This window comes from Mustela putorius, unplaced genomic scaffold, assembly GCF_011764305.1.
Source record: "Mustela putorius furo isolate JIRA1106 unplaced genomic scaffold, ASM1176430v1.1 tig00537227_pilon_pilon_pilon, whole genome shotgun sequence".
Taxonomy (NCBI): domain Eukaryota; kingdom Metazoa; phylum Chordata; class Mammalia; order Carnivora; family Mustelidae; genus Mustela; species Mustela putorius.
The window spans coordinates 32,733,313-32,745,372 of NW_025422368.1; the positions used below are offsets into that span (position 1 = coordinate 32,733,313).

General features: G+C 44.4%; 1 protein-coding gene across 2 annotated transcripts in view; it reads right to left on the reverse strand.

The window, feature by feature from the left end:
- Positions 1-5,766: 5,766 nt before the first annotated feature.
- Positions 5,767-12,060, reverse strand: part of PTPRO (protein tyrosine phosphatase receptor type O) — a 243,832-nt gene continuing 237,538 nt past the window's right edge. For both annotated transcript variants that reach the window (XM_045073123.1, XM_045073124.1), the window contains 2 exons: positions 8,073-8,193; positions 5,767-7,090 (listed from right to left, as the gene is read on the reverse strand). In XM_045073123.1, the coding sequence (XP_044929058.1) occupies positions 8,089-8,193 (105 nt within the window). In that variant the 3' untranslated portion in view covers positions 5,767-7,090; positions 8,073-8,088. The remainder of the gene's footprint in view (positions 7,091-8,072; positions 8,194-12,060) is intronic.

Consider the following 12,060-nt stretch of genomic DNA (forward strand, 5'->3'; position numbering starts at 1 on the left):
AACTAGTGGCAGGTTTGGCCATCTGGACGTGCCGAGGGACTTGGGGAATTGGACAACCTTTATTCCGTGCCAGCTCTGTTAGGCCCCAGCTGGTCCTTTACGCAAACACAACTCCACATGGTTGGTATTACTTTGCTTTTGTGGGGACACTTCAGCTTAGAGATGGGCAGTCCCATCTCCAGGGCTCCCTGCTACAGCATGTCCAAGCACAGGCTGCCCTAACTCCCAAGTCCCTCCTTGTTCAGCGATGTCCCTCTGCCTCCTAAAACTACGAGGCTTCAAAGCAAAGGCTTTGCATTGAATCCTCAACACAACACGATAGAGGGAGCTCTTCTTACTCCCACTTAGGCACAAGCACTTGGCAATAGAGAATCAGAGCAGAAGGGCAGACACGGACAGTCCAGGACTCTGATCTGGAGGGTAGGTTCCTGCTTGGAGACCCCATCCCTGTGAAACAAGAGTCTGCACTGCGTCACAGGCTGCACCTCCTTTGTATGCTGAGCTGTGTGACCAGGTATAGTGGGGGTGGGGGTTCACTTGTCACCCTGGGGAAACTGACCCACCCCAATTTAGAGACCAACTTCTCTGATCAAATTTATTCAAGAATGCCCCTTGGGGGAATGGCCCTTGGGGACAGTGGGCTGTTGGCTTGTCTCAGGGAGCCAAGCAGTATGCCGTGTTTTTCCAGGTATTGCTTTTGGTCCCACTACATGTTATTGTATCTTGAAGCCCTGTGCACCATAAAGCCACCATCACCATGTCCATTTCACAGATGAGACAACTGAGTTACAGACAGCCAGAGTCTCAGCTCAAGTCTCTCTCCATCCATTGTCTCTTGTTCTGAACAGCCCTGCTCTGCTATACTGCTGGCCCCTCGGCTGACCTGCTTCCCAAGCTCCCTCACGGGTCAAGGGAGGATATAATCTGGTTTGGCTTTGGACATAAAGGAACCCTTCTAAGACCATTCTGTTTTGTAACTGTAAAAGCAGTAGTGTTTCCAGTGAACTTTTCCTAGTTTAAAACCCTTGGACTTTTTGGTGTTCTTAGAAGTGAACACAAATATTTTGTGTCCGCTGGCTTTGAACTCCTAGCCACTGCTCTGAAACTTACTGTAACAGACACATAGCGAAGGATTACTAAATATCAACAGACTTGCCAAGCCTCACGGCCTCCTGTACGTTTGGGCTTTTATTGAGGTGAAACCACAGTGGGCCCTATTGTTTGTAGGAATCCAGGACTTTGATTCAGAGCCAACAGCTCCACATAGGGCTAAAGAATTCAAGTGAGTTTCCCAAGTAATGGTCTTCTTACGATAGGGTTTTAAAAGGAATAACAAAGAGAAGGAGAGCTCTAACGCAAGGGAAAACCACTTCTGGAGAAGAATGCATATATGTCCATAGAGAAGTTTATGAAAAGAACCATCATTGCTCCTATGGCCTTTTCCTGAGCACTTGTTTGCATTGTGGGGTAACCTTGCTCTGTTCTGTTTCATTTTTCACCTGCCTTCTGGGAATTTTATTGGGAAGTACACAGCACTGCTCTGGAAATCTCCCATGGTAACAGAGGCCACACACGGTCATAAAGTATATCCTCGTGCTGCCGTATTTGTGCAGAGCAGCTTGACTGCCCAGGCTGGCCCTACCAGCATCACTGTGAGCGCATAATGGAAATGTGTTCCTTGGTCCCATCATGGGCCTGTAGGCAGGTACTCCTGCTCTGGGTAGTGATTCCGAGAGAGAGAGACAGGCAGGCAGACAGAGAGGCAGAGATGGAAGGTTGCTCCTGGGTGATTTTCAGGGGCCGCAGGCCAGGGGGTAGAGCTGACCATTTTTGCCTGTGTTCCCTTGGACAGCAGGAACTGTAAACAGCTGGAAAATGCAGGCCTGATGTACTCTGTTTCATCAGCCATAACAGTAAATCCACTGGATTCTGCTGAATAACACCTGAGCTAGAGGTGTCTGTGCAGGGTTGGAAAGAAATGGTCACTTTGGAGTCAGCTAGAAAGAAAAGTCAGTTAGTGCTAACCTCCATCTAAGTTGGGGGTTAAGTTGCCCGTATGGGCCCTGGTGACAGATACAGTGGGTCTTATGAACGCTTGCTGAGTATAGGCATGAGTGTACATCATGAGTCTGTCTTAATGGGGGCTCTGCAGTCTTTAACTCTTTTATTTGGCAGAGTAGCCTTTTTTGACCCTTGTAGAAAAAAGTCACCTGTCCCGCTCTTGGGTCCAGGTTGGGTGCTTTATGTTTTCCTATCACAGCGCCTGTAACACTTCGTTGCCTTTAGTTTCACTTCTAACTTCCTCTAATAGAACAGAACTTCCTTGAAGCAGGAACCTGGTCTCATCCATCTTCATAGCCCCAGTGTCTCACAGGGGATGTTGAGTAAATAAATGATTTTTTGAGAGGGTTAGAAGTTGACTGTTTCTCAAATTTGGCCTCTTTGGAAATTTTGAAATTCGGCCTCTGTTCAGAGCAGCTCGGAGCGGGAATGTGCCTACACAGCACCTGCCCCTTTACCAAAATGGGGACACGATTTGGGCTTCAAGCCTGTAACCATGAGAGGTATAGACGCAGACATTCTTAATGTTGGCAATAGGATGGTTCTATGTGTAAACAGAGAAGGAAATGCTTTCTGACCAACAAAGGGATGGAGTGCCTGGTGAGGGGGCAATTCTGCATGCCAGAAGGCTCAGTACAAAAGAACTCGCCACCTACCAGGGCTATATATGGTTGAGGAGAATCCTGTTTTGAGGAGGAGAGGAGGCTAGTTTGGTGATTCTCCTCAAGGGACAGGGACCTTGTCAGCATCTGTGGTGACGGAGGAGCCACAAGAACAATGAGAAAGCTAATGTGGCTGTTTTACAAGCCACAGGGGAAAGGAAGCCCAACGCCATTATCTTGACTGGTAGGCACTGTGGAAAATACTCCGACAACATTTTGAGATTTGTAAGTGAAACACAGTGAAAAAGACTTGACTACTGTTTTCTTGGTCCTTCCAACAACAACCAAACAATTTCATGGCACATTTTTGAGAGTAACCATATGGCCCCGCTTGTGTTTCTCATGGTGCCCAGTATATCCCAAGTCGTCAAGAAATTTTTCACTGGTCAGTGGTTGATTTGTTCAACAGGATTCGATCAACAAACATTTGTTGAATTAATGTCTGAATAAACAAAGGATTCTTCCTTTACTCCGGGCTTCATGGCCCCCTTCTCTCGAGTCTTGGAACTTTGACCTGCTGTTTTCCACATCACTAATGGTTCTGGACAGCCTTCAGTTTCTAAATGTCATGATCCATCTCCTAGTGCCACACATCACACTCCATCTTTCATCGAGTAACCCACCAGGATCAGGCCTGGCCATCAGCATTGGCTAAAACCAAAACCAAAACTTCAGTTTTCTGAAAGGCCAGGCATCGAGAGATGTCATAGCTCAAGTTTTGTTTTGTTTTTCCAAATGCATCCAAAAGGGGCTGTGAAAAACGAGGGGTAGAAGTTTGCATGTGTTGTGGTTTTGTTGCTTTATAACCCCTTTGGCCAAAGGAGATGTTATATTTAGTCCCGGGCATGGCCTCTGGACTCTGAGTCTGTGCCAAGCACCCGGCTAGAAAGCTGTGGGCCAGGAAGCGAGCCAGCTTATTTGAAGCACATTACATCAGACATTTCCTGAGGTGGAAAGGAAGGCCTCCTTGCTAGAAAGCAGGGAGGATTTGGGCTCTTACAGATTGGATTCAGTAACTTTAACTCCTTGGCTCAGGGCCAATCCTCTAGCAAGCAGCTATCATATGGTGTGCAAAAAATTCAGATCCAATGTCTCTAGACCCTGCCTTCTGTGTTGACACCACAGCCTTCTTTGAGAGATGTATCACCTTTTGGGGCGGTGAAGGGAGCAGGGGGTGGGGGTAGGAGGGACAGCTTTTAGAAAAAGACTTTAGAAAATCTGATCAAGGATTTTATAAGAGATTAAAATAATCTTACTAACTTCTCTCAATTTGAGGGGTCACGTTGACTTTGTAGTGGAAAATGATAAGCCTTGAATTAAAATGCTGTCCAGGGGCGCCTGGGTGGCTCAGTGGGTTGGGCTGCTGCCTTCAGCTCGGGTCATGATCTCAGGGTCCTGGGATCGAGTCCTGCATCGGGCTCTCTGTTCGGCGGGGAGCCTGCTTCCCTCTCTCTTCTCTCTCTCTCTGCCAGTCTCTCTACCTACCTGTGATCTCTCTGTGTCAAATAAATAAATAAAATCTTAAAAAAAAATGCTGTCCAAAAAAATGTTTTCATCCATCACTTTTTTTCCCTTTTCAAGTTAAATAAAAGCATATAATAATGTGTAATGAAAGGTAGATTGGTATTAAATATTAACCTTATAAATTAGGCCCTCATGGTAGTTTCTCAATTAACTTTAGAAATTGACTTTCACAGTGAAGAGATTGGATCTCCACACTCTGAAAGTCAAATATTTTGTGATTCCAAAGTCTTCTCTCTTTCCACGCACCATGTAGGCTCTCATGACCTCTATGTGCTTGCACCCATGTTCCGAACTTTTGTAGCGCTCCTCAAATGATTACAACAACAGCAACAGCAGCAACAAAACCCTTATTAATAATACAGAGGCCCTGGGAGCCTCTACTCTGAATGCTCACATTGCATACCGGAGGGGAAATGAAGCTAATTAAAGCGGTTTTAGGGTACGTGAGAGGACAAGCCACAAAGCACAGAGTATCCTACTGATGCTCTTACTCTTTATCTATGAAAAATCTGGAGCTATGGTAGGGCATTCTACAGTTCGTGAACGGAGACTCAGGAGGGAGAAGTCCCAAGGCATCTGTTGGGATGAAAATCCATGCCTTCTGACAGATGGATGCTTTCCTATAAATTCTGCTATAAATTCTGCAGCTGCAGGAGCAACCGTGTCCCTGTGAACAATGGGACGGCCGTGGAGAGCCCTGAAGGAAAGACTGGTAAAGTGCTTTTGTGGGAACTTTCTGTGCTCTCAGCTCTGAGTCTTCAGGCTAAACCCTGGATACTTCAACATCTCTTTTGGGAAATTTGATCTGGTACTATTTGATCCCGACACGGAAGGGATGCTCACGAAAAACATGAAATATTCACGAAGTGCTTTAAGTTTCAGGGGGAGTAATATTCCGGTCTGCAAAACCGAAATGAATTCCAGCTTACCCACGCATCTTATCGGCTCCATCCGAGGTGGCCTACGTCCGTAGCTCTGGACCTGTCCTTGTGTGAAAATCTGAGAATTTCACACATCCATTTGCCACCTTTCTTTAGCCCCTGAGAATGGAGCGATACATTACTCGCATGGCCAAGAAGGGAAAGGAACAGGAGGGGTGAGAACAGGAGGTGGGAGCAGGGAGGCGAGAAGGGGAGGAAGGGCGGCGAGTGGAGAACTGACAAGGCCCGGGGGCGAGTGGAGAACTGACAAGGCCCGCCCGAGGAGCCCCAAGCTGTTAAGCCGTGGGGTCTGGGCGTCCTCTGCCGCTCCCCCCGCAAGGTGAACCTGCGGCTCACTGGCCCGCTCTTGCAAAGCACCGTGCCAAGGTCTGCCGTGGCCAGGCCTTCTCAGTGACAAGAGCCGGTGGGGTGTGGAGCTGCTCGCTTGGCATCCTTCACGGCCACTAAGGTCACTGATAAATTATTAAGCTGCTCCTAGGTACATGGCTCCGTGAAGATGATCAGGAGTGAAGGGAAGCCAGGGCAAGGGGTAGTGATCAGATACGCGGGAACAAAGCCTCCGGAAGCGCACGCGGGAAGGCAGGACAGCCACAGTGAAGCCATCAGCTTCTGTTTACTCTCAGCTCTGAAAGCTTTCCTTGGTGTATTCATACCACCAGCTCTTATTTTTAAGGAAGTGACACAAAGTAACAGGCTTCACAGTGCTGTCAGTGTCCCTCTTGACAGCCTGTAGATCACAATACACAACCATGTACTGTAATTATACAAAATCCAGAAGAAGAAAATGTTACTAGTTACACGGGTTAAAATGAAACTGACAACCCAAACGAAAACAAAACCAAAAGAAACTTCCGTTGGAGTCCATAGAGACAACAGCCAACTTTTTTGACAGTAGCCAAATTATCGTCCTAGCATGCTTGCAGTTCATTGCCCTAACGTCATAAACCCCCAGCTCTTCGGTGGAGGGGGGAGGAAAGTGCGTTTTCACAGCCTATGTAGTTCTCAAGAGAAATAGCTTTCACATGTATGCAGGTCCACAGAAAAAGGAATGCAAACTCTAGGCACCAAGGTTGCTCAGACAGCAGTGGAGTCTTAAGAGTCCTTCAAACTGCTCCGAACCAGATCTGGTTTGGTGAAAAAAGAATCTGGACAGTGACATTAGTTCAAGAGGGCCCAGGGGAAAACAACACTTAACTGTTAATAAGGAAGAAAACCATCAAGAACTAGAACAATTAAGACTTAAATATTTTTTCTACTCTACTCTGAAGCTGAATTACAGCTTTTCATATTTGGAAAAGATCTGCAGTGGATCTATGGGTAGAACCGTTCTCTCTCTCCACCCCTCCACCCGCCCCGCTCCTGGTCCAGCAGCTTAATGCCGGAGGACAGATATCGCTGGTTCAGTTTCCTTGAAGTAGAATCAACATTTCCTCATGTGTGGCCAGGCCGCTTTTTAACAATGAGGTACAATTTGATACTAACAATTCCTGTTCTCTCTCGGGCTACGGGCTTGGTTGGTTGTGTGGGTAGAAAATGATCCAGCTTCCTGATAAAATCACACATACAAAAATTATTGCACTTAAAAACAACAACAAAAAAACTCAGCCCAACCAGCCAAGGGCCAAGGAAACTCTCTGGAAGTGCTGTGCTTCCTGCCCTTTGCAGAGCGTCTGGACCTCTGTGGTGTTCCGTTGAATTTGGTCCATTATTAAATGTCCAGAAGTGAAGGAGTCCAAAAGACACTGTAGGCTCTTTAAGGCTAAGTCTTCCCGGTGCTTCAGGGAGACCGATTATCTCCTTGGCCTCATGTGACAAAGTAGGGGCTCTTCTTAGCAAAATGGCCAGGAGGGCCCCTAAAAAACTCTGGAAGCAAGGGAGGATGGGTGCACACCATGTCCTTTCCTGCACATGAGAGAGAGAGAGAGACAGACAGACAGACAGACAGTGAGCAGCCTGGCAGGGACAAGCCACATACTCCAGGTCTGGAGCTAGAAGTAGAGCATTTTCCTCCTGATTCCACTGTTTGCTCTCTTTACACTCAGCCCCATCACCCATGTGGACACAGGCTTATCTGTGCATCTTTCCCCCTTTAAGTCCTTTTTGTGGATCTAAATATCTTTCCCTTGTTGGCAAATTTGTCTCTCAGTCTTTGCCCATTATGAAGATAGAATACTAATCCTATCCTGTTACCCACTGATCCATATGCCCTTTATCCTTCCATATGAATCCTACAATGCACACCTGTCCTCTCCCAACCCTGGGATTGGTCCCCCCCCACCTCATTGTACTCAGATACATTTCACACTGTTTACTGACTTGAACTGGCATATTGTTCCTTCAGCGAAGAGTATAACAGCTCCAAAATAGGATCTCCTACTTAAAGTTGAGCACAAGGCATTGAATATGTTACTAATGTTTTCAGGAAGTTCTCAAGTAAGTGTTCACATAATGGATGGAAGCAAGGCGTTCCTCTACTCCACTATTCCGAGACAAATTATCAATTTTTTTTTCCTTTGGGATGTGTACTCCAGCTCATATGTCCTTTGTAACCCCTTGCATGACCCTCGTTATCAATAAAATATTTGCACATAACACAAGATAGAGTGGGACAGCAGCACCCTGATATCTCAGACACAGATCCAGTATCAGGACAGCTGAAGGTTCCAGATGAGGGAAGAAAGGTTGAATCCTAATGGGTTGCTGAAGCTCCAGCCCGTCATACCCCCCAGCCAAGGTGCGTGGAGGCACTAAGATCTGCGCAGTAGTACCGTCTCCCTATACATTTGGGGGTCAGAATCAATACAGCTGGTGACTGCTGTCTTCTGTTATGTCCCCTCCCGTGGTTTGAAGACAGAGCGCCAATGATGGCCTCGTCTCAACTTACCGCTCTGGATTCTGAACTAGGACTTGCTAACGTTCTCATAGATGACATCGCTGATGCAGAACTGCTGCTTCTTCTTCGTCCACATTAGTTGCACACACTGATGGATGAAAATGTACTGCTCCTGGAGCAAAAGACCAAAGCAGGGTTCAGAGTGAGGTATTTTGTGAACACACGCAAAGATATACTGCTTTCCTGCTTCAGTGGGGTTAGATATTCTGATCCGATGTCAAAGGAAAAATGTTCATTATTTAGGAGATAATTTTACAACAAGAAAAACCAAGAGAATCGACTGTAAAAATATTTTGATTAATAATAGAACTTAGGTTATCACAGCTTAACATAAAGGCAATGACTATCCGATCAATAAATCATAGGCCTATTTAAAAAAAAAAAAATTGTGTATCATCTCATAGTACACCAAAATGAATTCTGGAAAGGTTTAATAAATTAAGCCTTAAAAAAAGGGGGGGGGTTGCTGAATACAGGTTAGTTTTTCTTTGATTACTTTTAGGAAGGACTTTATAAACTTCAAAGCAAAGTAATAAATTACAAATAAAAATTTCAAACTACTGTATACAAAACAAAGTAAAATGAATAATATAAAGGGTAAATTAGAAGCTGTGAAGGAAAATTATTTTCTAAAATTGTGACAAAATGTTGATACCTTTAAAAAAAAACATTTATTCAGTATCAGACATTAAGCAATCAATAGCATGGGTGCCAAAAAAAGTCCAATTAAAACCTGTTGTTGGATTTCATCAAGATCAAAAGCTTTTGCACAGCAAAGGAAACAGTGAACAAAATCAAAAGACAACTGACAGAATGGGAGAAGATATTTGCAAACGACATATCAGATAAAGGACTAGTGTCCAGAATCTATAAAGAACTTAGCAAACTCAACACCCAAAGAACAAATAATCCAATCAAGAAATGGGCAGAGGACATGAACAGACATTTCTGCAAAGAAGACATCCAGATGGCCAACAGACACATGAAAAAGTGCTCCATATCACTCGGCATCAGGGAAATACAAATCAAAACCACAATGAGATATCACCTCACACCAGTCAGAATGGCTAAAATCAACAAGTCAGGAAATGACAGATGCTGGCGAGGATGTGGAGAAAGGGGAACCCTCCTACACTGTTGGTGGGAATGCAAGCTGGTGCAGCCACTCTGGAAAACAGCATGGAGGTTCCTCAAAATGTTGAAAATAGAACTGCCCTATGACCCAGCAATTGCACTACTGGGCATTTACCCTAAAGATACAAACATAGTGATCCAAAGGGGCACGTGCACCCGAATGTTTATAGCAGCAATGTCCACAATAGCCAAACTATGGAAAGAACCTAGATGTCCATCAACAGATGAATGGATCAAGAAGATGTGGTATATATACACAATGGAATACTGTGCAGCCATCAAAATAAATGAAATCTTGCCATTTGCGACAACATGGATGGAACTAGAGCGTATCATGCTTAGCGAAATAAGTCAAGCAGAGAAAGACAACTATCATATGATCTCCCTGATATGAGGAAGTGGTGATGCAACATGGGGGCTTAAGTGGGTAGGAGAAGAGTCAATGAAACAAGATGGAATTGGGAGGGAGACAAACCATAAGTGACTCTTAATCTCACAAAACAAACTGAGAGTTGCTGGGGGGAGGGGGGTTGGGAGAAGGGGGTGGAATTATGGACATTGGGGAAGGTATGTGTTTTGGTGAATGCTGTGAAGTGTGTAAACCTGGTGATTCACAGACCTGTACCCCTGGGGATAAAAATATATGTTTATAAAAAATTAAAAATTAAAAAAAAACAAAAAGCCCCCCTGTTGTTGGAATGATTTACACTTTCTACAGAACAGAAACTAAAATGACCTGTTATACAATTTGTCATAGAACCAGTCCTCGAGTTTTTTGCTCATGCACCTGAGTATTGTCTCAAACACGTCTTCTTTGTAGCAGCGAAGCCCTGCCACCACTGTGCTTGGCTGAGTTCACAAATGGGTTGTAACCTCTAGCTTCTCTGGCTCTCCTCTCCTGCTAAGCCTTGTTTTCTGGCGGTAGTGAAAACCTTCTGCCACTGCCATTACTACTGCTTGAACTGCCATAGCCACCTGGTTTCGTGTTTTGGTAAAGTATTGGCTTCCACCACCACAGGGGCCAGAGCTGCTGCCTCCAAAATTTAGTCCTTCTATGGGTCCCAACTTTGAAGATTGATTGTTGTAGTTGCCAAAATCATGACAACTTCTCCTTCCTCCATAATTGCTTCCATCATTATCAAATCCATGATAGCCATCCTCACCACCACCACATATCCACCACCTCCTCGACTACCACCAAAGCAACCTCCCCGGTTTCCTCATGACCACAGTTGTCATTCCCACAAAAAACACCTCCACGACCACCGTCAAAGTTTCCAGAACCACTTTGCCCTATTTGGATGCATGAAGCACTAACCATTTCTTTCATAGCTTGGACTTTCCTTACTTCACAGTTGAGGATATTGACGGTGTGGGATTTTTGAATGACGATCTTGTCTACAGGATCATGGTCATCAAGTGTTACAAAAGCAAAGTCTGTTTTTGCCACTGCCTCGGTTGGTCATGATTTCAATCACTTTGACTTTCCAAACTGTTCAAAATAATCCCTTAGATGACGTTCTTCAGTGTCTTCTTTAATGTCACCAACAAAAATCTTTTTCACAATTAAGTGGGCACCAGGTCTTTGAGAATCTTCTCTTGAAACAGCCCTCTCTGGTTGCACATCTCTTCCAACCCCCTTGTGTGGCCTTGCTTTGTGGCTGCCTCCACTGCCTCCACGAGGCCATACTTCACTAACCCAGAGCCTCTGGAGCACTTGGTGTTTGGATCTCTCATGACCACACTGTTGTGAGCATTCCGCATTGCTCAAAAATGGCTCCTCAGCCTCTTAACAGTTGTTTGAAAGCTCAGATCTCTGGTGAAGAGCTTTCGCCGCTGTTCAAGCTCTTAGGAGACTGACTTAGACACAGTGGCGGTGGGAAGGGAGACTTTAATGATGCTTATTTGGTGGACATCCACAGGCAGAAAGGAATAATCTAACAAACGTATCTCGATACCTTTATTTTTGTTTAAAATTCCTCGACTCAGTGACACACACACTTAATCTGACTGATAAAATATATCGGCCATGAGACCAAATACTCCTGGAAGAGAGGGACTATATCTTTTTATTCCTCATGCCTAATACTGAGGGTGTTTATGAAGAGTTTTCTGAAGTAAACTGAGGAAATATTAAAACATATGCAAAAGATGGGGACATAATAAAAAAATGTAAGTTGAAACACTTGTGTCTTGTCCATGACATGAGCAAAGCTAAAGGAAAATGGTAACGCTCCCTGGTGGCTTGAGTCTGTTGAAGCTGCCATTTTTATCTGTTGTTGGTGGAGGTATTATTACTAACGTGCTAGTAAATGGTCTTGTGGACACAGATAGTAAAGAAGTGGGAAAGGATTCAATTTCATGTCCTATAAAAAGGAGAATGGCTTAAATAAGACACAGCAGTTCTATATGAAAAATTATTCAGTCTTTAAAGTGAGATTTATAGAGTTTTGGACAATTTGGGATGATATGATAGCAAAATGTTAAGTGGAAAATTACAGTGTCAAGTTAGTAGATGTACACATAGCATATAAGGTGAAATTGTATAAAAATCATACTTGAATAAAGATAGAGGTGAAATACATCAAAATATTGAGCGTGGCTGTCTTGGTGCCATGAAATTAAAGTAACCTCATGACCCTTTACCTTTTTTCTTTATTTCCTAGAGCTTCTCTGTAAGTAATATCATCAGAAATAACCTTGACATGAAAGTCAGTCACAATATTCACAGGAGTTAAGGGTCTTCTGTATGACAACTTTATAAAGGTTAGGTTAATACTTCAAGGTTGATACCTCAGCCTAATCTGTATTTTTCAACAAGCTTTGGAGTAAGTATATTCCCTTG